The sequence below is a fragment of the Ammospiza caudacuta genome, chromosome 1, assembly GCF_027887145.1.
Source record: "Ammospiza caudacuta isolate bAmmCau1 chromosome 1, bAmmCau1.pri, whole genome shotgun sequence".
In the NCBI taxonomy this organism is placed as follows: domain Eukaryota; kingdom Metazoa; phylum Chordata; class Aves; order Passeriformes; family Passerellidae; genus Ammospiza; species Ammospiza caudacuta.
In genome coordinates this window covers 22,231,790-22,259,196 of record NC_080593.1, presented here as the reverse complement: position 1 = coordinate 22,259,196, position 27,407 = coordinate 22,231,790, and the positions used below count along the sequence as shown (strand labels likewise).

General features: G+C 37.2%; 1 protein-coding gene across 1 annotated transcript in view; it reads right to left on the bottom strand.

Annotated features, from left to right (window-relative positions):
- Positions 1-612: 612 nt before the first annotated feature.
- The window catches only part of RUNDC3B (RUN domain containing 3B), a 51,056-nt gene continuing 24,261 nt past the window's right edge, over positions 613-27,407 (bottom strand). The window contains exons 7-11 of the mRNA XM_058806819.1: positions 26,288-26,456; positions 21,488-21,645; positions 4,424-4,570; positions 3,940-4,055; positions 613-2,934 (exon numbers count right to left, since the gene is read on the bottom strand). Of these exons, the coding sequence (XP_058662802.1) occupies positions 2,789-2,934; positions 3,940-4,055; positions 4,424-4,570; positions 21,488-21,645; positions 26,288-26,456 (736 nt within the window). The 3' untranslated portion in view covers positions 613-2,788. The remainder of the gene's footprint in view (positions 2,935-3,939; positions 4,056-4,423; positions 4,571-21,487; positions 21,646-26,287; positions 26,457-27,407) is intronic.

The window sequence follows — 27,407 nt, the reverse complement described above, 5'->3', positions numbered from 1 at the left end:
CTGCTAGGATCAGCTGCAGCACTGCACTTGCCTGTAGGCACTCAAATTACTAAATCAGAGCTGCCTCTGTGTGATTTAAATCATTTTTTAACTACCCTCACTACCTCCCTCTTTTTATGCATTTTCAATGCAGTTGTTGAATTCTATTTTTTTTGTGTATTTTAATGAGGGGGGTGCTGATACAAAACTAACTCAGTAGTCAGATCATTAAGACACTGTCATTTGGGTGTGCTTTACCCAAGAAATGGAGTTCATGGTGAAAATTCCTCACACACTGAAAAATGCTCTACTTGTAAAGACATTAGGTGCCACATTGGGCAAGAGGTGCTGCCAGCGGAGATGCTTAACACTGTTCTTCCACTGTGACTTTTGAATGTAAATTCACAAAATAAAGCCTAAGAGAACATAGTAGCAGCAGATATTGGATGACACAATGATATAGAGCAAGAAAACCAGTCTCCCCCTTGTGCAAGAAAAGTATTTGCTATAAACTCAGTAATGCTGTAATTTACAGAATGGTTTTACTTTATCCTGTGTGATTAAAACAGAGACAACAAGTTGTAACTAGTGATGATACAAAATTTTTAATTTACATGCAACATTCATGGGACGTCAAGGCAACAAAACATACAGTTTGGCGGTTTAAAATTCTTTTTTAAAAAATGGTTAATGTTTAGAACTGAGAAAGATGCACATAACTGATTGCCCATGCACAAAATGACACCCAGAAACATGTGTCAGACTACATAAAAGACTTCAGCTAAACAACACATTTAGCTCTAAGAAAAGAGCCATCAGTGAACATGACTGAAGATCATGATTACTGCCCCCTCCAAAACACTGATGTGGCATGAGAAGTGTTTAACAGCAAACAAGACCGGTTAAATCACTGTACATTGATGCAGAATGTTAACATGTGGAATCTGGATTCCCTCATTTTATTTGTAGTAAAAATGCATCTCTAATTTACAAATTTATATTTAATAATGTTACTCGAGAAACAGGTACTTAATGTGATAACAGAAAAAAGTTCCATGAAGTAATGGACATTCTGAAGGTGTATGAAAGGATTTAATGGTCAGAGTTTATTACAGAGAAATTACCTGTGTGGGTACACAAGGGCTTGAAGGACCTGGTGGTTTTGTTAAACTGCTTTAAAATTCTGCATTAAAGTAGCATCAGTGGTTGTGTACCCTGCCATGGATGTAGTGTCCTCCAGCAGCATGGACTAGAGAGTTGAGGAGATGGATTCTTATCCTCTAGCTAAATCCAACCGTGCCTTGAGTTCCAGAAATGCATACCCTCCTACTTAAAAAAACTAAATATTTCAGTTAAAGCAAGAATGAATCTTCTCTCTTTCAAGCCCACCCTATGATGCCCAGTTTAAAGTAGAAGTGCCAAGGTACCATCACAAGAGGCAAATCAACTAATCCTGTACAGAGTGTAGTGACATACTGTAAACACCTAGGAGTAAGCAATAATTAAAAATCTGTCTTGTATTGCAGCTACTCATGTAAACAATTTATGAAACTTCTTTGGCACAAAAAAGCATTTTCCCTAGCACTTATAAATACAACATACTTACATGCATTTCACTTTTGTTTAAAAAGTTACTAATCATACTGATAAGCATTACCTTGATTAGCAAAATTCATAAATTCATAGATAAAGGATCTATTGTATCTTACAAAGAATTAAGAATATAGTTTGCAATTCAAAAATTATTTTGCAAACTTTGAAACTGTAGGGTAATCTGGTAAGTTAGTTACATTTAAAAAAATGTCTCCTTTTTTTTTTTCTCCTATCAGTAATTTAAATCAATGGCAAATACTGTGAGAAAACTGACTTAAGAGAATTTCTGCTGCATTACCTAAGCAAGAAAAATACCTACTAGACTACTACAGGGATGAGAAAAGTCTTTTAACACACAAATACAGTCATTACATTGTTTCCCCTCTTTCACTCTCCTTGGGATCTTGCCAATAAACACAGAATCCAAACTTTGCAAGGCGCTTATCCCCATCATCCATAGCCCCCATCTTTTCAGCAAGAAACTTTTTGTATAAAGTTAGATTATCTGTAACCCAGGCCACTTAAAAGCATTTTTAGTGAGTTTGCTCACCATTTACAAATCTCTATGTATGCTTGATTTATATGATCAAGTTACATTTGTTATTCACATGCAATTCAAGTGTTTGTGTTTCAGTGTGACTGGGACATCTCCTAAGTGCCATATTAACAAGAATGCAAAACCTAACACTGAGTCAACTTGAGAGAAGCTGTTGATAGGTTAAATATGCTGAGGTCCTACACAACATACACAGATGAAAAGCTGGATTTTTAGGTATTTTTTTCCTACAAAAACTGGTGTTCAGGATTCCCTGTCTCTTCTGCAAGAGTTGATAAATATTTAAAGCACTGCAGAGTACAGTGGCTAGAGCCAGTCCAGGCTAGTGCAAGGAGAAACAAAGCTGATGGCATTTAAGTATGGGTCTGATTTTCAACTGTTTCATTTTAAAAACCAGTCATAAACATCAGATTATACATTCTGTACCTGAACAAGAGATTGAAATAATTCCAGACTAAAACAGAATATCTGAAAAATCCTCTGGGGGAAAGAAGAAGCAAATGAAAACTGACCAAATTGGTGAATTATAAAGGTATCTGAGACAAGAAAAAATAAAACAGCTTATTTTTTAACTCGCAACTAGCAGTCTTCACTGCAAGTCATCTCATGGAACATAAATCAAATGCATACAACATAAAGCTCTTCCTTCTTGTGTGCATCTCAGGATGGTGTTAAGCCTGGACTTGTCATCTCTGTCGTAGGACTTGCAAGGTATTCACTTGATTTCAGGCTTGTGAGAGACTTGTAGCTTGCTACTGATGTAAGAGAGCCACAAAGACCAAGCAATGATGGAGTGTCTTCCTTTCCTGCGAAGAAAAATAAGAATTCAGCTAATAGTTTTTGCAGCACAAGATTAGTTCACCATAAAAAATGAGAGAACAGAAAAAGTTGTTTAATCTACACACTGTGAATTCCATGGTATGCTTCAGCACAGGCATGTTTCATAAATGTGACTGGGAAGACAACTTACACCACACCTTCCCTATCCAGGTGGTACAGAGATCTCTACCCATGCCTTACAGGCTGGGCTGAAATCAGTCTTGGATTAAATTAGATTTTAACACTGCTTACAATTAAAAAAAATAAATTATCCTTGATGTTTAAAAAAGAGACATTTTAGCAGTTATGTAACCCTAAGGTTTTGTATTGGCAAATCTATTTAAAGCTTAGAATTGATGAGATACAGAAAGGATTCTTTTTTTAACAATTTACATTCTATACCCAAAATACTACTGTTTCACAATTCTTCCAACATTTTCCTGCTTTTTCAGAATTGCCCACAAGATGGAGCAGCTAAGCTTTGATAAGCATCCAGGTTTGAAAGGGGTGTGTGCATATATCACATTTATATAGACAGTTCATATCACATTCCTCTCTCTATTTTAATGGAAACACTGTCAGGCTGCATCTCCAGATAAATGTTAAGATGTAAGAATGAAAGTGTAGTTGCAAATCCAATGAACTTAATCATTCTTTTAAAACCAAAAAAAGGAAACACAAGAAGTTGTTAGAGCAGAAAAATGTCAGCAGATCCCCCGTGTAGTGAAGCTGACTGATTCTGTGATGGAAAAGGAACAGATGTGCAAGACATTTGAAGCTTAGCTTTAAATACAGAGGAGTGGGGTGCGTATCTTCATAAATCCAAACTAATTTGAAGCAGAGTTCTTAGGGAAACTGAAACACTTGGCATAACAATGAAAAACATGTTTTTCAATGTGTATTTTCTTCACGCTGAAAATTTGTCTCACAGGTACTGAAGTCCAGAACTATGAAGAACAAAATTAAAGGAGGACATTAGACTGGCTCTGTACCTTCATTTAACAAGTTAATTCCATCTTGCTTCCCATCCTGTGAGTGACCTGGATCCAGAGAGGATTGAGAAAGACTGACTTCTGCTGAAAGTTGGTCCAGACTTTGAAAACTTTTCCTGCAAAGCAAGTAATATTTGACAGCAACACATTTAAAGATCTAACTAGGTATCTTCAACTCTCCTTAAAAAGTTTTCTAAAATAATCCTATGCAGTTAATCTTTCTTCTCTTAAACACTATTCTTATTTATTTCCAAAGCCAGTTCTTTCCCAAAGCAATGATTTATTTTTCTGCCTTTTTAAAAAAAAAACTAATCCAAAGGAAGAAAATTTTTATGGAAAGCAAGAGAAACTGATTTTAGTTATCAGTGATCTTTCACTGGTAACTATATCCAATAGGATATGTTCCAAAGTATGCTGAAGGAAATATGTAATTGTCAGTTTCCCTGTTCCTCTAAGGGGGAGTCAAAATAAATATGATACTTACTCATCCCATTGTTGATTGTGCTTTCTATAGAGTAGAGTGTCCAAGGCAACAGCATTGACATCCAGAGCTCCTGGGGAAGGCCACTGATTGGTGAGGTGAGTAGTTAATTCTTGTCTTGATCTCAAGTCATTATTCTTTAGCACAGTTCTGTGAATACAAAAAAAAAAAAAGAGTCTATTACATGCAATTCCTTAAGATAAAGGAAAGACAGGACATAGATGATCATAGAATCATCATGGTTGGAAGAGACTTCAAGATCATCCAGTCCAACCATCACCCAGCACTGCCCTGTAACCCCTAAACCACATCACCCAGTGCCAGACCCAGATGTCTCTTAAACACCTCCAGCAATGGTGACTCCACCATCTCCCTGAGCAACCTATTTCCACCTGACCACCTGAAGAGCAAAAAATATTTTCTAGTATCTAATGTGAATCTCCCCTCTTAAGTCTCATCTTAAAGCCATTTCTTTTGGTCCTGTCACTGCAGCCACAGCAGAAGAGACTGACCCCCACTCACTACAAATTCCTTTCTGGAGCTGTAGAGAGCAGTGAGGTCCCTGCTGAGCTTCCACCAGACCAAACACCTGCAGCTCCCCGAGATGTTCCTCACAGGATTTTGTTCTAGACCCTTCACAAACCTTGCTGCCCTTCTCTGGACACACAGCATTTCAATGTCCTTTTTGGAAGGAGGGGCCCAAAACTGAATGCAGTACTTGAGGTGCAGCTTCACCAGTGCTGAGTACAGAGCAATCAACACTATTCCTCATACAGGCCAAAATGCAATTGGCCATCTGGGCACACTGTTGGCTCATGTTCAGCCACCTACCAACCTGCACCCCAAGCCCCTTTCTGCCAAACAGCCCTCAAGCCTCTCCTCCCCCAGCCTGTAGCACTGCAGGGGCTTGTTGTCAGCTAAGGGCAGCACCTGGCACTCCACCTTCCTGAACCTCATGCAGCTGTCTTCAGCCCATTGATCAAGTCTGCCCATATGTCTCTGCAGAGCCTTCCCACCCTGCAGCAGATCAACACTCCCACCCAACTCAGTGTCATCTGCAAACTGACTGAGAATGATCAGATCACCAATAAAGATGTTAAACAGGACTGACCCCAAATCCGAGCCTAGGGGAACACCACTAGTGACCATCCAGATGTTCTATTTCAAGTGACCAACAGACTGCAATTTTCACAAAGCATCTTAAACTGCTCGCTTTTCCTAAGGGAAGCAACTTAGAAACATATTGAGACATATTTTGGAACAAAAAAAAAAAAAAGTTGACATTTGAATCCTTCTACAAAAGCAATAAAGAAAGGCAACTGCATTTAGAAGGTTCTTTCTGCCAGCATAATGGTAATTAACAGGCCAGCTCTTTTGCAAGCCCACTTTGGAAATGTGATACGCTTCCCACAACACCAATTTTTTTTTGCAGTTTGAACACCCTTGCATCCCCCCTTCAATACTTTTCCAGAATGAACTAAAAAATAGACATGTCAAGTCCACTATATTTTGCTTTCATGCAAAATATAGCGCTTAGTTACTCTGTTTTCTATCACCTTACAATTTCTAGTAACTATGACTATAACTGATATATATATATATATAAAAACTGTAAACTGAATATCTTAAATGCTCAAATTAGTTTTGCCTCATATTCCCAATGAAGTAAAATAGTTTTCTAAAATTCTAGAAATGAAGAAGCTAATATGCCAGTATTGGAAATCACCTGCCAAAAGTCATACTGAAATAAGGAAAGTACCTAGTTTTTCAGGCTCCAAGACAAGATCATATGCCCTTATACTGCTGTAGAATAATTAGAACTAAAAGCAAGAGCATTTTGTAATTGGATTTTGTAAGTCCTCCAATCCACAAAATACTAGACAATAGTAAAATGTTGCTCTACAAGGAGTTTGACTATCTCTGGCCTGAAGCAAAAAGCTAATTTACTCATCTCCATACCAAATGTACTCAGAAGTTCAAAGCCAAATGCCATGTTGCTATCCAAAATGCCAACTGCACAGCAAATTAAATAACTATTCATGGCACACATACATTTACTTGAATTTTCCAATAACATTGTCAACAGGTCTTTTTTTACAAAAAAGTTTTTGTTCTGGTGATATTTGAACTGTTTAGACAGGAACTTCTGTAAGGGCAAATAACAGAGCCCAAAGAGCCAAAATTTCCCACAAAACAAAGACAGTAGTAAGCTCAGTAAGGAACTTTTAGGAGCTGAGTTTCACAGAGCAGACAGATTCTGAGTTTTGTTGCACAAAAAGAGGATGAAGCACAACTGTGATTAAAACTAGTTTCAAGAAACTTCTCTCAAGATGACTAATGAATCCCTCAGTATTCATACAGGTAAAGAATCAACCTTTCTACCCAGGGATCCACACCCTCACCCTCCTAAGAGGTTTTCAGGAATAACCACTTTGCTGACCCAAAGCTCTCAATAATTTCAAGTATCTTGCATGGTATTCACTTCCCCATGTAAAAACCCCAATCCCCTGGGAACACTGAGCATTACACAGAGCTTGTTGATTTGAGGAAACTGAAACACAGAGATAGCAAGTTTTTCTGAGGTTTGCCAGGTACATTAAATCACCTCCTTATTCAGAAAGACATCCTGAATATTTTCACAGGAGTTTCAAAACAGGACACAGTTTATAGAAGCAACTATGCCCACAGGGTCTAAATACAAATTCACACATGTAACATGGATATGCAAATTTCCATTTGGACAACCCCTGTAAGCTATCACAGACACATTATCACAGACACACAAATACAGACAAGTCCCTTATAATAGTGGAATTTTTGCATTTGACATAAGTTTCTATATTGAATATATCTAATATTTCTATATTCTATATTCTACAAATTTTTACATCCTACTGTGTGAACAAAGAAATTCTGATGCAAGGAGTCACCAAAATTTCCCAGGAATTTTAACATAACATTTAAAGATAGTTTCAGTTAATCATTTCTTAAACCACTCTACCATGCTCAGGAAGAAAACCAGGCATAAAGTTGAATAAACTTGAGGAGAACTAAATATTCTCCTCTTAAATACTTGAGAACTAAATATTGTCCTCTTAAAGCTTTTATTTTGAATCTTTAAAAATATGTAAAAATAGATTTGAAATTATAAAATCAGTCCAAGCGTAGTATCAAATATATCTAAAATAGTAGCATAGGCAATAAAATTTAAACAAAATATTCACACCAGATGCTATTAGTTACTATCTATTTTACCAGCTTTGTAGATTATTTAGCTCTTAGCTCTTTTGCAGACATGTTTCATAAGTTTCCACTGCAGCAGAGAGCCATTTTAGAGGCATTGCCTGCAGACAGCAACTCTCTTGATATGCAAAAACTGGCACTGCTTTTGTTTAACCAAACTTATTTGTAGAGTGAAAGTATTAAAGAGCACAGAAATACAGAACCATTTAGGTTGGAAAAGACCACTGAGTCCAACCATAAGCCCACCACTGCCAAGTCCACCACTAAACCATGTCCCTAAGTGCCATGTGGACACAGCATACAGAATCCTCACACTCCTAATCACCATGAGGAAAAATGATCCTGCTACAAAAGTATTCAGAAACAGGAAAAGAAGTGGATACAAAAGCATTTGCTACAGAAAAAGTTAAAAAGGAAGAAAATATGATCAAGTTTTAATGAAAAAAGCAAATACAAATTTCAAAACTCAATGTGAAAAGAAGCTGTGCAAGGCTATCTAGCGCTGTCCTGCTCTTGTTCAGACAAGAAAAACACTTTCTAGAGGTTAAGAGCTCTCCAAGGACAACAACTTATTTTATCCAAGGCATATTGAATTTCTGCAGTAGCGCTCTTGTTCCCCAGAATGCAAACACTGTAACCAGGCTGGCCAGTTCTGTGCAGAGGTGCTGCAGGGTTTCAGGCAGGACTTTTCCTTGCACCAGGACTGGAAGGAGTATGCAGTTCTATTTTTAATAAAATATGGTTCTATTGGTTTTGTAGCTGTGAGGATTTAAGGATGATGCAAGATAAGGTTTGTAGACAGTATGTTAAGCCATTTAATATAGGAGTAAAAGCAAGGACACTCCAAAATGAAAAGAGGGTAAGTAAGAGAGATAATAGGATTTACTAAAGGAGGAAGTTAAAAAACAAGGAAATACAATTAAACCTGAGAGAAAACAAGCATATACACCAAGCTGTTAACTCCTTTTCTTCAGTCTGGAAAAGAAGATAAAAACAGTGGCTAAAAGCAGTAATCTCAGGAACGCAGTTGGTACATGGAGAATACAGTGGATAAGAGATTGTGTGGCCGTGTTTTGGATGAAAGACAGGCAGTGTGTGAGATATGGCTGAACAGGGTGTCCTGGACTGACACAGTGGGACTGCAGAGTGCAGAGGTTTTGTGCAGTGCAGGAGGATTATGTAAGAACTTATTATGAGAGCAGGGGGGTTAAATCCATTTATGGTACGTTCTCTAATCTAGCCACGAAAAAATTTTTGATTGCCTGAGAGCCTGTGAGCTTCCCCTCTCTCATCCAACTAAGTGTTATCCTCTGTGATTACAATTATTTCCATCTCTTTACAATCACGTTGGCAAAAAAGTAGCAGTAGCTGTTCCATAATCTGCAGAAAGTTAACAGATGTACCCTTAGCAATCCTTACCCCGAACAACACTTGTGTAAGATAACTTCGTATAGGGTTTCAAGTTCTGTAAACATTATAAAATAAAGAAATAGTGAAGAGATAGGCAGAGAAAGAACATTCAACAACAATCAAAACATCAGTCTATTACCAACATTAATCTCAAACACAATCCAAAAAGCAGCACTGTATCAGCTACTAGGAAGAAAATTAACTATCCCAGCTGAAATCAGGGCATTTCTTTTAAAATGACCAAATACCCTTTGTACTACTTCACAGCACAGATTTTTCCATAATGCATATAAATAAATAAACAAACAAACAAACAAACAAATAAATAAATAAATAAACACACACACACACACATAGATATATATATATATATATATATGGGAAGTATAATATACAAAGTCTCCCATGTTGTCCCAGGATAACATTTAGGCCACTTGAATTGTGGTGGGATTTTTTTATATCTGAAAAAAAGAAAAAACTCCACACAAATTGAAAATACTATTGCAAGTAATAATTTCCTTGGCAAAACAACCAGAAAAAGAGATGAGACCATCTTAGTACTAAAGTACATTATTAAAAACTAACCAATATTTGCCTTACATTTGTATTTTTTTTTCTTGATGCCAAGAACTACTATTAAAATTAGGCTCCTGTTCAAAAACAAAAAAAACCTGTTCAGTGAAAACATCCTGCTAAAGAATTCATGCCTATTACAAAAGAGAAGAATTCCTGCCTATTACTGATGAGACTAATCAATACTAACATACTCCCAGGGTGGAAATAAGTGTCTGCAGATACATATGCTCCCTCCATGCCTGTAAATTTACTTACATTTATTCAAGAGTAACAGAAGCAGCCAAAGCATTAATCAGGTTTACACAGCTATTCCCAGAAATATCTCTGCATGCTCCTGACTTTCATTGTGTATTTAAGAAGTTAGGAAATATAAGATTGGTGAAGTCTTCCAATAAAAATCCTTCTCCTCTACTGTTCACTGTCAGGTACTCTCCAGAATATTTACTTGCAGATTTCCTCAACTTTTATTATTTCGAGATGTTTATTTAGTGATCTAACATTTTGAGAGTATTAAGCGCATGCAGGATATATTTTTGTACAGTACATACACACACAAAAAAAATGCAATTGACAAATTACTGCCCATTTCCATCCATGCTGCCTTTAAGTTCTGGCACAATCATGTTAGGGGCCACTGTGTAAATGAAGCATCAAAAATAGTTGGTTTTTTTTACTAGGCTTTTCTTTTTGTTGTTCTGTTTGTTTGTGTTTATGTTTTTAAAATTTAATTCTTAAGATAAACCCAGAAACACTTCTGTTTGCACTAGCATTGATTTTGGCAGCTCAGCTGCCTCTCAAGAGATTAAGAAATTACTGCTTTGAATTAACACATCTGAGACTTCTGCATCTTGAAAGTGTGACCTGACTTAACAGTGAGACAGAGGGACTTAAGACAACCTGTATGTTGGGTTCCTGCATGCACAACAGAAATTATATAAGTGATTATAGCTGGTCACTTACTACTATACTCTAACTATATTACCTATGGGAACTTAAAAATAAATAAGTAAATAAAATTCAATCCAAGCTTAGTCCAAGCTAATATAGAAAAGCCTTTCCATAACCACATAGAATTTCTGGTGTCATTTCAGCTATACCAGATTTTCAATTTCCCTTGCATCAAATACAGACTCATTGGAAGCCTTTTCCTCAAGTTCCATTTACATGAGTTTTTTTTTGTTCAACAAAACAAAAGTCAGTTCTGTTTCCAATTATACCTATGAAAAACCAGTAATTTCTTACCTGCAAGTTTAATTTCTCCAAATCCAGAAAATGCCAGTCCAGTTGGCAATTTGCCCTCCTACCAGCAGATGAAGACAGGAAATAAACCAAACAGACTAATTCCCTAAGAAAGGGAATTACATCAGATGGGTGTTCCAGTTCAAGAACTACCTGAGTAGTGAAAAGTAAAAGTGAAAATAAAAGCTTAAAAAAAAATAAAAACATTTGCATAAGAACAAGCTTTAAAAACCTTTATTTAGGACAGGGAATATGGAATGCAAACTCAAATTGATAGCATACATGAATATAACTAAAATCTGTAAAAGCAACTCCAAAATAAAAAGGGAACTCCCAAGCTGCCAGTACTCTAGCAGTGAGCTGTCTGGACTGGTATGTCATTGGACTTTGAGAAATTAGATCAGCAGGTATGAAAACAAGTTTACTTACCAGTAGATTTTGATGCTGCAATACAGCATCTGTCTCAGATTTGTGCCCTGTACATTGACACACTATTCCCCAAACCAGATGCCAGACCAGTTAGATGCCAGCAGACTTCCTAAAGGCAGTTGCTGCAGTGAAAAAAGGCAGGAATGTCCTACTGCAACATATTTTCTTATTCTGACTGACCAACAGATCTTCATGTGTCACAGCCATGGCACTATTTGGGCCACAGAACAGATGCCCTTGAAGCTTCTTCAGCATTTTTTTAATCCTCTTTGATTGTCTCTTAGAGAGATCTTGAACTATATCCTAACAAAATTAGTTATCAATTTTATACAGGCTTCGATTTTCTTGACCTTTGGATAACTTGCGTGAGTTTATACTGTCAGAAATACCAGCAGCTGGAACTCCTGAGTTCTAGGCTAACTGCAGTGGAGCCTTTGCTTCTGAACATCCAGAATGGACCAAAACATACCATAATAGGTTAACTTTGCATATGCTCACTAAAAGGGCACTGCAGCATGTGACTGACACTCTTCATGTCCATGGACAAATAACCAGGCCTGATTCTCTGCAGGAGGATAGCAGGCACAACACAAGCAGATTTCCCAGACAGTAGGTCTTGACAGAAAACAAGAATGATGAACTTGATCAGCAACCAAACTACTGAAAAAGTAAGGAGAAGATTTCAGTTCTTCAACCGTCACCTCATCTCTGCTGGGAAATGAAGGACTCGTAGCAAACAAGCTTTTATGACAGATTGTCTAATTTGCCTTCTGTAAATATCATCTCAAGCCCAGTTTGTCATTTAAGGATTCTTTTCCTCTTATGTCAGTGATGTAAATACAACATATCTGTTTATAGCTGAAATTCTTTTAAAAAAACATTTCTACAAGGGTGTGGGAAAAAAATAAATCAAGAACTTTCTTCTTAACAGATCAGGAAAACTGGTATTCTCAAAAAGTTTTTTATCATTTTAACTTGATTCCTTTGAATTAAGTAAAAACAGGATAAACAACTGCAAAATGGTTAAGTAACTTCAGGTGGACTGAATGACCACTTTTTCTTTAAAATTCTACTAGCATTTTAAGACAGCAAGAGTTTCATGAGAGATATCCAACAAGGTAATTGGAAGATTAATCTTCTACACACATAGACAAGCATTTGCCAAAACTAGCATATATAATCTCTTTCAAAATGCAGAGGTTTTAATTACAAACAAAAAAATTAAATTATTAGCAGCAAGCCTTGAGTAATATAAGTCCTTCTTGGCAGTTGAATGTGAATTAATAAAGCTGCCAAACTATGCAAACAGTAAGGCAGAGCTTCCAAATCTTAGAATTTGCAGAATAAAAAAAGAGGAGGGCAAAAGTCTGATTCAGAGGCAAAGAAATGAAAAAAAAAAACCCAAGCAAAAATCCACAATCAGATATTAACACTAGAAACAGAATCTCTGCCAACATAATTTGAGTTATATTTGGAAATCAACAAAATGAAAAATTACAGTGTTAAGTGGTTGCATAAGAACACCTCAATGGCCAAGAGTAACAGCACCTGTCTGTATCTCAACCACTTGCTAGCCGAAAGAGGACAGCAGCTAATACAAGCTTCTTGCTCAGGAATCAGGGAGCACACTGATTGTATTTTCTAGGTTATAACTTCAGGCATTTCCCTGCATCTATTTAAAGCCTTTCTGGAACTCATTTAGACTGTGCTTTATTTTAACAAAATATTGAAGAAACACAAGACACAAAGTTAAAACTCGAAAAACAAGTTGTAACCTAAATTTACAAATACCATTCATAATTTTAAAAACCTCCAACATTTTTGCATTCATGTGTATGCACACTGATCTGTAACTCATCTTTCTTTTGAACAAACTATTTGTATTTCAGAGAAACTTATAGTTTTGTTTTGAAAGTATAAAAGGAATTTGCACTCTTTTCCTACTGGATGAAACTTAATTCCTGCTCTGATTTATTTAAACCAATAAATCTAATAAGATAAATCTGAAGCTAGGATAATTTAAACATCAATTTCTTTTGTCTGACAAATTGCAGAGATACTCGTTCAGCATATCAATGATAAAATAACGTCTGCAAATACAGAACTAGCATTAAAAATATTAGAAAATATTAAATTCTGCTCAACTTTTCTCATTTATGTACACGCAATATGAAATATTTGCTTTTCCCATCAGTATTTTTTGGAATACAGAAGCAAATGTACAGCAGATGAATATGAAGGTTAAGAAATTAAGCACAAAACCCTATGAATCTCAGAAGCAAATGGTAATGCAAGGTTATTTATCTAAACAGATGAAGCACAAAGAAATCAAATTCAGGCTCTGTGACTGCAATCCAGCAGTTAATGATTATGCACCATGATTAACTTACCATAATTTTTATCTGTTTCTTTCTAATCCCTCCATTTGCAGCATCAAGTCACTCAAACTCTTTTATGACAACAAAGCCTCAAGTTCACCTGAGGTTCCACACACGAGACAATTCTCTTGTGAAATCAGAAGAGGAAGACACAGATGTGTGCTGGATTGCTATGCCAAAGCAAGTACTCTTCTTCTGCCACAGTTCAGGTATATTGACAGAGGAAGGAACTCATAATCCACACAATCTGCTTTCCTATCATGAATGCACATCATTTGCATTGTACTGAGGCTTTCAGAGGCTCAATACTTGTAATTATTATTAATTTGAAAGGCTTTTCTTTTCCCCGTTCCCAATCTTTTAATTCTACATTGGACAAATGTTCTGGATTTCGGAATGCATAAGGTGCTAATGTCCAAGTAACTTATTTAAAGCTTTCCTGCTTGGTACTTCTACACAATACCATTATACACAGAAGTGAAACTATGGGAGAAGAGAGAAAAGATGCCAGTATAAAAACAGATTTTAGTATTACACATTAGACTCCCAGAAGGGGGACACACTGCCATGCTAATGGCATTAAGTATGCAAAATGGGGAAAGAAAAGTCCCTGTGGGTCTCTAACCCACCAAGGGGAGTGCAGAACAAAAGGGAGCAGAAGGCAGACTCCTTACAAAAGGGAGCAGAAGGCAGACTCCTTACAAAAATATTTTTCATTTGGGAGTCAGAAAACATTTTCCTGTAAATATTCCAACACATCTTCGAAGACACCAATAGCTTCAAAAGCTTTAAACTTTTTTTAGAACGTTAAGGTTTATTTTAAAACAAACCTTTTAACACCCCCTTTTAATAGTTCGGAATAAGATACTAAAATATGAGGGGTTAAAAATAAATGCCTCTCTATCTACTGCATCCTGTAGAGTAAGCTCTTTCCTTCAGGCTGCTATCAGCCCAGAGACTTTTGGTTTCCATTTGCACAATAAACCCACGTGGACTCTAAGAACAGAATAATCATGTTGTAAGCTTGACTGCAAATTGTTCAATTGTGCATAGTTCTGTACCTTGCCCTGTATGTTTCTCTCTGAATTGCAGGAATCTCTCTATGTCCTACGCCCAGCTGAACTTTTCCTACTTATATTTGCAAAAAAGGAAACACCCATGACTTCTTGGGTTTCCACCTCACCAAAAACAGAACTTCCCTTCTTGCTGTCAGGTCACACCCTTGTAAAATAGAATGGGATTATGATACTACAGCAAACTTGAAACAAAAAGTTACACCAAAAAAATTCAAAACACTGCCTAAAAAAAAGTTTTATCAGAATATGTAATATTTTTTCTGTGATGTTAAAAAAAAAAAAAACAAAATCAAACCCAAAACTCACATGCAGACAAGTTGAAAGTCAACCAAACAGGATTTCAAAGTGCTGCTCAAACTTGAGGGAGAAGCAGAGGACAGACAGGAAGCATTACAAATAAAAGCATGGCTAATGTGAATTAGGGTTTGATAGCAGGATCCATTAAAGCCTTAAAAGGAAAGGATTAGCATTCTCAGTTTTCACATTCTAGGAAAGAAACTTACCAAGATCAAAGATTAAAATTTAATCTTCAACTTCCTTTCAGTGAGGAAGTAAAGTAGCAGCAACAAATTGGATTTACTGTACTTAAGCAGTTGAAGAATTCAGTTTCTTTGAAAAAAGCTTTAAAAGAGGGACTATCTGAAATGAAGGCAAGAGGGCTAAAAAAAATTGATCCAGCTTCCCTTCTCCAGATGATTTAGGTTTTGAGCTAGGATTACAAAGCCAGGCAACCCACATTAAGGTTTTACTCACAAGGAGACACAACACACAATTTCAAAGCCTTTGCTCAGACCCTCCTGCTCTCATTTCATTGGAGAAGCTTTTCTCTGCTTTGTCCCTGACAGCCCAGCTACAGCCTGCATCCTCCACAGCCCTGTCCCTGACAGCCCAGCTACAGCCTGCATCCTCTACAGCCCTGAGAGCCCAGCTACAGCCTGCATCCTCCACAGCCTCATCCCTGACAGCCCAGCTACAGCCTGCATCCTCCACAGCCCTGTCCCTGACAGCCCAGCTACAGCCTGCATCCTCCACAGCCTCATCCCTGAGAGCCCAGCTACAGCCTGCATCCTCCACAGCCTCATCCCTGAGAGCCCAGCTACAGCCTGCATCCTCCACAGCCTCATCCCTGAGAGCCCAGCTACAGCCTGCATCCTCTACAGCCCTGAGAGCCCAGCTACAGCCTGCATCCTCCACAGCCTCATCCCTGACAGCCCAGCTACAGCCTGCATCCTCCACAGCCCTGACAGCCCAGCTACAGCCTGCACCCTCCACAGCCTCATCCCTGAGAGCCCAGCTACAGCCTGCATCCTCTACAGCCCTGAGAGCCCAGCTACAGCCTGCATCCTCCACAGCCTCATCCCTGACAGCCCAGCTACAGCCTGCATCCTCCACAGCCCTGAGAGCCCAGCTACAGCCTGCATCCTCCACAGCCCTGACAGCCCAGCTACAGCCTGCATCCTCCACAGCCTCATCCCTGAGAGCCCAGCTACAGCCTGCATCCTCTACAGCCCTGTCCCTGACAGCCCAGCTACAGCCTGCATCCTCTACAGCCCTGAGAGCCCAGCTACAGCCTGCATCCTCCACAGCCCTGTGCCTTCCCCTCTGACCCTGCCCTGCCTGCTCACAGCAGCATGCTGCAGACTCCAGAGTGTTTACAAACAGCATTTTGACAAAGCAAGGATAAGCAGAGATACTATTTTAATAAGCAAGTTTTTAACCAAATGGGGCATGACCATTCACTGAAAAGAAATCATCTTTGCTAACAGAGAATATAGTGTATCTTCCTTCATGTAGTCCATAATAGACCTGGTAGGTCATGGTGTGTTTGAAGCAGAGAAGCCAATTTTGCCTGGAGTTAATCACATCCGAATTTACTCTCTTTACAAATACAGCTGTATTATTCAGATAGAAAATGTAGTATTGCTGGATATTAAAATATTAAGTATTATTAATATAATCAAATATTACATTCTATTAAGATGTTAAGAATGGAGGAATAGCATAGTTTGGACCTTGAAAAGGCTAATTCTGAAGGAACAGCCGGACAAATTAAACCTATCTTTAAGATATGACAACATATTAAAAAAATTCTTAATTCCACAGTCAAGCTTAATACAGTATAAGAAGTGAGTGTCCCTTCAATTTAATTTGATGCTTATCTATGCCTTAACCAGTAACAGAATTCCAAACATGGAAGACTGACTTTTTTCCCCCCTAACTTTTCTTCCCTCCACAGAACACCATAACAAGACGGGGATCTACAAAGAAACAGTAGTGGGAGATAAAAAAAGAGTGGTATAAAATACGGCATAGTCGTATGTACATAAAACATGTTATTTTGAATGCACCAAATAAATTTCCCATAAATGTGATAAATTGATTAAAAAGTTACACCAGTGGGGACAAAGGGGCCACAACTTCTTACACCAGGTACACCAACCTGAAAACTGAAAAAAATTCTTTTGGAGGAAACCTGTGGTGGTAAACATTACACAAATCACCGTTCTCATTTCAGCAAAAATCAAAACAGAAGAAAAAACTTCTAAAGCATTTTGAGAGTTTTTCTGCTTTGCATACAATGCTTTCCTTTTTCCTTTCACTTTGTTTAAAAAGATGTTGCATGTTGACACGATCAACTTTTATAACATCAGTGAGATCAATTTTTATAACATCAGTGAGTCAATATGCGGGAAATGAGCCAATGAGGAAATTGATGAATCTCTCTTGTAATCATACATCAATATTTAACATATATAAATATCAACTTCAGATGCAGAATCTGAACTTGAAAGTAACAAAAGCAGATTTTGGCGTAACACAGGTTGTGTGTTAGTCAAAGGAAAGACTAAGAATCACCCTAAGGGGGGAAAAAAGCCTGTTTAAGCTGAGCTAAAGAGTTTTAATGCAAGGATATTGTGGGGCAATGGTTCCAGATTTTGCCCAGTCATATTTTTGAATGAGCTAACTAGTCCTTCAAGGCAGTGGTCTCAAAGTGGGATGCAGAAGATAATCCTTTGGGATACTGGAAAAAACCCTTCTTGTACTGCTAACAAATTTTTAAAAATGTAACATGTAACATTTACATAACAAGGTAAATTGTTTATTTAATCTTTATCTTATACTCTTCAATTTCTAATTTTGTATGTTTAAGCATGCAAATAATGTATTAGCACAACAGTATATTTATATAATTTATAAATAATTATACCTATATTGTGGTGGTTCTTAGAATTTGTTTTACTGATGAGGTGTGCGATCAAATGTCCCTGTGCTTCAAGAGACATTCAACATTTCTTTCCAGAAACACAGAGGAGGCAGGAATGTCTGCCTCTGCACATTTCAAATACTCCAGGATCCAGTTCCTTGATGCTTTGGGATGCCTATCCCATCAAATGATAATTCTGTAATTTGAATGTTACAGAATTTGAACTATTTTCTTCATATAGGCATGCCATGGATCACAGGCTTCTCCTGGCTGTCCTCCTGTGAGTTGTCATTTTCAAGAACTTCAGAGCTGTTTATTTTATGTACTTTAGGGCCTTTAGAACTGCCTCACCCTCACTGTAAAAATGCACTATTCTTAGAGAAGAGTGGAGCCAAAAGCACTGTTCTCTAGTGTTCGAGTCCTAGGGAAAAAAACACATGACAGTGATGACATCTGAAGAAAAAAATGAAGGCCCTGAATGGCTCATCATTATTACAATTCACGCAATTGAAATGACTCCTGAACACTGATGGACTGGGGGCATCAACCACCTCTCCAGGAGCCTATTGCAGTGTTTGACCTCCCTCTGGGTAAAGGGATGCTTGCCAATGTCCAGCCTGAACCTTCTTCCTGATGAGCCGTGTATTAGCTTAAGTGTGCTGAACTGATAATCAGGTTGTCTACTGCAGATTCACTTTTCCCCCTAGATTTGCCATCAGACACCTGCCAACAAAGTCAGAGGTCCCATTCCCAGATGGGTGGGCATATTGCTAAGGAATGCAATTAAGCCGAGAGACACAAAAAAAAAGTTAGTCTTGTGAATAACTAAATGCTAAATTTTCAGCTTCACCATTTTCCAGATAGTGGTATTCATAAGATCTGTAAAATGGATGAGATCTTTTAACTAAATTGGAAACCATGTTATTCATTGTAGTTTGAATATTCAAGCGTGTGAGACAAAGTTAAGAGTACTGAAAATTGCAGAACATGAAGCATAGCAGCTGTAAAAGAAAAATTCCTTCCAAATTTTTCTGATGTCCTATCCCCATATTTATTTCATGCTTTGCAGCAAGCCCCCTTAGTGAACACGCATACAGAAAAGCTTCTCTGTAGGAAATCTAATGTTTATCTAATGTTTAACCTGAAGGCCTTGTTGATCTGTTGATCCTGGGTTAACTGGTTTCCAATTCAGCAACAGCAACAGCCTATACTGTCAACAAAGAGTCAGACCTCTATTCCTCACCTTCTTTTTTTTTTTTTTTTTTTTGGTGGGGATAGGCAGAAACAGATATAGACTCAGATTCTGTCAAGTCCACTGACAAGATAAATAAAACATTTAGCTTTTCATGCCTGCAGCCAGTAGAATAGAAGAGCATCATCAAAAAGGAAGTATAGAATGTTTATTTATAATAGTTTCAATTACACAGCAAAGGATCCTAAACCAATCTCAAAGTGTTTTACAAACAGCAATGCAGTATGCCTTGGGCAGAATTACAGTCCCAGATTTGCTCTTATCTGCTGATGAAGAATTCAGATTACAACTTACATTCACTGCTTCAAAATACCAGTGATGGTAGGGGAGTAAAACACTAAGTTTTGGTATTGCTTTAACATCATTCTAAAATGGCTGGACCATAAAAAGCCATTGGCCAGAACTCACGCCTCATTACAGACATATTACTGATAAAACACATTCTGCTGCCAGATTACCTTTGGTTGGAATAGAAGACCCAACATAAATACCAAATATTGTTAAAATAAGCTAATCATGACTGATGTTGACCATTATAAACCTGCTAGGAATATTTCTTCCCCTCCCTCACCTGTCAGGCACACTACACTCACAGCAATAAAAATGTAAAATTATACCCCAAATATCTAGAGTAGTTCAGACTCCTGACTGCAGTGTCTCACAAACAGATATACAAGAGCACTGACAAGATACAACAGAGGCTACTCCACAATTTGAGCCTTTACACAATAAAGCCATCAAACAAAATCAAACCTGAAAGGCTGAGATCTTCAGAACAGTCTGACTGCATAGATCTCAGCTAAAATTTAACAGCAGGTATGAGCATTCAAAATTTCCAGCATCAGTGTAGGTTTAAATAAGTTTATACCTTCCCTCACATCCCCCAAATAACCAGGGATGCCAAAGCAGTATAACATGAATCATTAGGCATATCAGCAAGTTCAGAGAAGAGTTCAAGAACAGGTATGTCTCAAAACCTTACAGTCAATTAGAAGGAAAAAAAAAGAAACTTGGAAAAACATCTGTTTTTCTTAATCAACTCTGCATTTGGCTTAAATAAAATACCAATTCTGTATTCCTGAACACTTTCATAAAATCCATTTCAAGCACTGGCAATAAAATGATCCATTATGAGAGAGAGAGCAGCAGAAAAAAACCCCAAAGCTTTGCTTACAAGCTTGAAATATTTTACTTCATAGTAAAGACCCCTTTGGAGGGTGTCTTCATTTATTCTCTTTATCGTGGATTGTTTGAGAAGGCTGCCGTGTTACTCCAGGGCTCAGACACTAACAAATTCATCCAGATTTAAGGCAAAACAATTTGTTTTATATTTGTTATGAAGAGAACATTCAACTGCTGCAGTTGAATGGCAGTTTCATGGCAACCTATCACTGAGTTTTCCATCTGCCTGGGTCTTCAAACACAGAATTACAGAACTGCTTGGGTTGGGAGGGACCTTACAGATCATCCTGCTCCAACACCCTGCCATGGGCAGGGGCACCTTCCCCTACACCAGGCTGCTCAGAGACCCATCCAATGTGGCAATGTCTGCAAAAGGAGAGTTCCTCCCCACCCAACAGACAGGGCTGAGAGGATAAACTGTATAATGATTGTAAGATACTCCAATATTTATCATGCTAGAAATCACATATGCTATAAAAATAAAAAATAAGCCTTCTACTGTTTTAGCATTTTGCCTTACATTGAAGAAAAGGTGATAGTGAACTGCTTTGCCAGTTTGAATAGTTTTAGGACTATCAGACTAACTTCTACTGTGTCTGAGCCATCACAAATAAATTAAAATCTAGCCAAAGAAAATAAATATTTTTTACCCCTCTTGCCTAACTTTTAAAAAATGGTCCTCACAAGGTAGCTGGTTTCAATACTTTTAGGGGTAGTCTTAAAACTAGAAGCAATGAAATATAAAGAACATTTTATAAAAATGTGTATAAAATCTAAGCAAGTTACTGTAAGCTATTTCAGATTTTAAAAATTTAAATATTTAATCTCAGAATTATTCTGAATTCAGAATAAATATTTAATCTCAGAATTATTCAGAATTATTCTACGGTTTCCAGGGAACCATTCCCAAATCTAAGACTTGTCAGATTAAAAAAAAAAACAGCTAAAAAACATCAATTTCTTTAAGAAGTCGACTCATTTCCACAGGATTAGAAACTCCACATATTGTATAGTTATATAACTTAAATAATTTAAGTAATGCTGCTGTAGCAATGCTTCTCCATTATGCTAACTTACAACTGGTCTTGCAGTTCCACAATGATATATTCCAGCTGCTCCTTCTCCATTTTATGGGCTAGATCCATATCTTCAATTCTTTGTAACAGCAGTTTATTCTGTGAGACAGATTCAGACAGCTGGTTTTCTCTGAGTCGTACCAATTCTTCAAGATAACTCTGAAAATGTAAGTTATTAGAAAACTTTGAAGAACACACTATCAAAACCACTTTAGATTATACACGTTCATATTTGTTGGTTTATGATATATACAACTTTATTTTGGGTTTGTTGTAGGTTTTTTAATTATTTATTTTTAAACAGACTAGTAAATTGACTTTAGATTAGTTTGAGATTTCCTAGTAGGCAACAGGAAAATCATATACTTATTTATACTCTTGTAGAGGAGTAGAAAAATGGATGAAAAAATGAGACAGGAAAGCCACCAGCAATAAACACTAATTCATCTTTCAAAAACAACTGTCACAAGTACAAGAAAACAAATCAGAATTCTACAACTGAACAGGTGCAGGATGTTAGATAATACCCAAGGGTAAGAGCAGACTATGTCTACATGGATCTTTATAGTTAGAGATCCAGAATTACTATTAATAAAATATCCAATGTTATTTTAAAGTTTCTTTGAAATTTTGAATTACACATTAAAACAACAAAGAAGGTTCCAGCACGTCAGGTGTTAGTAACTTCTTAGAAATTGTCAATTAAAACCAGATACCATAAGTCTACACTAAAATTGTGCACATTCCTTGAAACCTGTGGAAAAATGTGCAACTGTTTATAACATGCCCACGTTTTAAAAAAGGTATTAAAAACAAGGTAGTTTTCAGAGACACAGAATGGATGTGTCTGTTCTTAGCTCCTGAGTTAAGAAAACAGGTTCACATTAGCTGGTAACAAAGTGCTACTAGTGTAATTCATCACCACAAAGACTGTTAAGGGTTTGAAGCATCTCTGGGATGAGAAGAAACAGAAGGAGCTGGGATTGCTCAGTTCAGGGCCGAAGAGAAGAGGGAAAAGAATCACATCAATGTGCATCAGTGTTTAATGGGAGAGTTATGCATGATGGAATCAGACTCTTCTCTGTGATAGCCAGTGAAAAGAGGCAACAGGCACAATCTGAAATACATGCATACAGGAAACTATTTAAAGAAAACTTTTCTTTCCTCATTCCTTTTTTCCCCATTAAATGAGCCTGTCCAAACAGGCTAGAGAATGTGTATCCCCAGGATACTCACAGCCTGACTGAAAAAGGCCTTGAGAAACCTGCTCTAGTCTACTTTTTTTCTGAGCAGGGGAGATGGACAAGACAATCTCCAGAGATGCCACGTGATTACAACTATTCTGTGATCCTACTGTTAAATACAGTTCTATCCATTTGGTGTATTTATATTTGACAGGGACTTCTTAGTCTCAGTACAAGTTCCAAGGAATCTTGAGAGCTTTTCAGTATGCCTAGTTCTGCCTCATCAAGTATTACTGTTATCTTGACTCCTACGGTATATATTCATTGGAGTTCTAAGTTAGCACTTTGAAAGTACTAAATGCTGCATTACAACATAACAAATGCCCTGTCTCTCAAAAACATACCCCCCCCCAAAAAAAAAAAACAGAAAAAAACCCCAAAAAATCATTTTACAGAAACATTTTAGACCAGAAGCACCAGTATCAGAAACATAATCCTATGTACACTAAATACATCTATCTGTAATGACATGGAGATGCACATCCCATCAGTACAAGCATATAAACTTGCAGAATAAACAGTACACAAATAATTTAGGAGTTTACTATTCAAAAGTGAACAGCTTAAACCATTCCAGAACAAATAACAAATGTGTAAAGTATGACTCATTGATGTGGACAGGAGACAACTTAGAAAAGACAAAGAGTGGCCTGGGCAGGGCAGAAAGGAAGAGACAGTTCCTAACCTTTTAAAAAGCAAGAGCTAGGCTCCATGAAATCAAGCTCTTAGGAACCAGATTTCGAAAGACAGAATAGGAGGTAGTTTTTCACACAACAGATGGTAGATTCACAGAATGCTTTGCCAAAAAAATGTTTGGGTGGTGAAATTTTACATGGAATCGAGGGGATATTTGACAAGTATTTGGCAGAGACATTTATCTGAGGTTACTACACAGACAAACCTTTTAGCTTCAGGCAGCCCCTCAGCTGACATACATTGATTAAGAGTGCATTAGAAGAAAAATGGGGCATAATCATGTACTTTGTGTTTATTCTTTCCTCCACATCTGCTTTGGTCAAGTACACAAGATGGGACAGTAGCATGATCAAGGAGTCTTGGTCTAAACCTGCAGAGAGTAGCAATAAAGCAATGCTAGGATTTAGCTTGCTGAAGTAACACCTGACCCTATCCCTACCACAGGCACAAAAGGAATTTATCACTGTTCGGGCAAAATGAATGACAATAGAGCAAAAGAAGGATCCATTAGACCTACTGTATCAGATACTAAAGACATTATTTACAACTTGGTCTTCTTGTCACAAACACCCAGTTTTCCAACACACAATGTCAGAAAGCCCTTCTGTTCAAATAAAAAGTCTCTGAGGAACTGCTACCTACTGCACTGAGTGCAACTCAGTCGTTGGTGCAACTCATTGGCATGAAAAAAGGGAAGGGAGAGAAACACTTGGGAAAGGAGCTCTATTACATAGTCCATCTTAATGGTCATTTGTTCAAGCTGTAATAGAACAGATGCAGTACAGATGAAGTGAATCATATAAAAACTTGGCAGGCCCATCCCCAAATGAAAATTAGAGAACAGAAAATTTTCTGACTGTAGGAAAAGTAAGTTATTTTGCTGCTGCAATTGTAAGTAGGCATTCCAAAGGAGGACAACTAGGAAAGTGTCAACAACTGTCAGAGTAGCTACCATTTTGAAAATTGTTTAAATGCACAAAAATTTCCAAAGATTTATCCTACAACTGAATAAATTCACCTCTATATTAGTTACCTATAGAAGTTAGCAATTCATTAAGAGAATGTTACCAGAAATAACATTCCATGGAATGGGAATGGTTCTAGATCTTGGACTCATGAATAAACCAAAACCACCATTTGCTGTTACAGCCATTGACAATCTTTGTGCTTATGCAGACAAAGGTTCCTAGAGATTCTGACTGTGAATGTGGGTTACATGTTTCTACACATGAATGTCACAACTTTGATGGACTATCTTTGGAAATTAACAACCTGGATATATCAAGAAAAATAAACATTCACTTATTTTGTTCTCATTAATGTTTCTCCAGACTGACAAGACTCTCCTCATGGTGGGGAAAAATGTACACTCAAACTGATCCTATGTTTTGTCTGGCAAGGATGGGAATTCCTTCTAGAGGTTCAAGAGAAAGGTTTTCATTTATGTATTTGAAGAGATTCCTTTTGAACAGCATGCTTTGCTTTTATATAAGCAGAGAAAATGCCCTCTGTTACCAGAAAAGACCCCAGGAACACACACAAGTTCTTTCCATATGGAAAGTGACACCATACCAGCTGAGAAGATTGGACCAGAAACCTGGATGCAACAGGGTTATATTTCAAAAACAAACTCTAAGAGACCCAAAACACAAAAACAATAATTGTATGCATAATTTTAAAAATATAATAAAAAGAAATATTAAATATCCACCATCCCATAGTAAATCTGACTCTTTCACCTGTTACTTAGAAAAACTCCAGCTTCTTTCAAGTGCATTAAAATAAATCAAATTTGATTCCACCTATACCATATTCAGGGAAATAATTGCACTTTCAAGCATCCTCGTGTGATTGCAGCCCTTCATATGGTTGACTCTATTCAGAGTTTCACAAAAATCAAATTCTTATGCTAGGAAAACAGAACAATAAAAATACTAATAGAAGTTATTTTTAAAAATGTAACCAGGTGTATTTAATTTTTTTCCTGTAATTTTTCCTGACCCCTCCTTTCTTTCTTTGTGTACTACTTCTTTGGTGTGTATGAAGAGCCTGCCCTCTTCTCTCTCTACTAGTTAATATGCATTGTAATTACTATGGATGTAATAATGCTGTTATGAAAAACTGACAAGTAATTTGCTTTGAAAATGCTAAATTACTAAAAGGTTTGGACATATATTTCACTTCACCTTTAACTTAAGGTATGTTGGGTGGTAGATGGAAAACGCACCTTTGGTTTCTGTAGTTACATTCAATATGTCACCTAGATTAAAATCCAACACAAACACATCCTTTCACATTTTCCTTTCCCATTCTGCTTCAATCAAGTTGTAAAACTACCTATTTTCTAAAAACACATCCCAGTATCACTGAGAAGATAGTTTAACCTTTCATCTAAATAGATTATTTTGCTGATCCTTTTTGTTTAGTTCAAGACTAAGTGTTAAAGTTTAACATCACTATCATCAAAAAGCCTTCAACTGTCAGTTTACCTACAATAAAAATCTGAGACTTCTAAGGAAGAGAAAATTCATGTGAACTTTAAGCTCACAACCTAACAGCATTAAAGATACAGTGTCTGTAACTCCAAGACTGGATAAAGAAGCCAAAGCTTCGACATTAGATTGTGAAATCTGATCTCTGACTTACTGCTACTCTCTTCCCCAACTCATCAAGCCTCTTTTCCCTTAAATCAGTGAGCAAAGATGCTTGGATACTCTGAGGATCATAAAATTTAGGACCACTTACATGAAGCTAAACAGCATCTAATAATATATTTTCCTGCCTTTACTTAGATGGATATGTCACCAGTTGGCTGGTGATGAGTTTGGATCCATAGCCCCCACACAAAACGAATGTTTTACCTTCTGTTCCAACGCAAGCCGGTACTTCTGTTCTACCCTTTTGCATTTGTTGTACCAACTGCTTTCATCTGTGATGAAAGGAGGACCAATGTTCTCTGGAGTACTGCCTTCACTGCCACTGCTGCCCAGCGTTCTTAGCTCTTCTTCATCACTGCTGATACTGTCAGAACTGAAGAATCATATTTATTAGCCAAGTCAAAAGCTGTGCTCATAAAAATGCAAATTCTGGTTGAAATTGAAATATTGTATTTCTTTAAAAGCTCTGCAAACAAAAAAAAAAAAGAAACATTGGGATATGATGGTTTGCTAAACACAACTTGTATTTCAAGCATTTGTTTCTATGACCACCTAAAAAGTGGACAAAAATTTGCTTGTGATCTTTGCCAAGTCAGACAACTGTATGTGACCTACTTTCCTTAGTACAAAGGGTAAATGCATTACAATATAGATTTTGTTTCTTAAAAAAAAAAGCAGAAACTAAAAAAAAGTGGTTGTCATTAAAACAAGATCAATTTAAATCAGAACGTATATCTATGTTTATAGCAATGGTCCTTTGCCTGTTACTTCACAGAATGTATCTCCCTACATAGTAAGTAGACTCATTGTTAAAATATCTTCATATCTTCCAGAATCAATGCATGCTAGAGAATGCAGACATCTGTCTCAAAGACAAGAATTTATTTTAGTCTAGAGAAGACAGAGGGGATGTCACCAATGTGTATACATATCTCAAAGGCAGGTGTCAAGAGGATGCTGCCAAGCTCTTTTCAGTGATGCCCAGTGACAGGAAGAAGAGCAATGGCAATAAACTAAAACACTAGAAGTTCCACCTCACCATGAAGCAGAACTTCTTTACATGGAGGGTGGCAGAGCACTGGTGTAGGCTGCCCAGGGAAGTTGTGGAGTGTCCCTCTCTGCTCCAGGTGTCACCTGCTACAGGTGACCCTGTCTTGGCAGGGGCTTGGACCAGGTGATTTCCAAAGGTGCCTTCCAACACAAACAATTCTGTGATTCTGATTTATATCAGTACCCACTTGAAAATCTTCTCTTACAACTATATTTCCCCCTAACTAGCAGAATTTGCTAGGTTTTTTTAAGTAGTGATTTCCATAACCCTGTG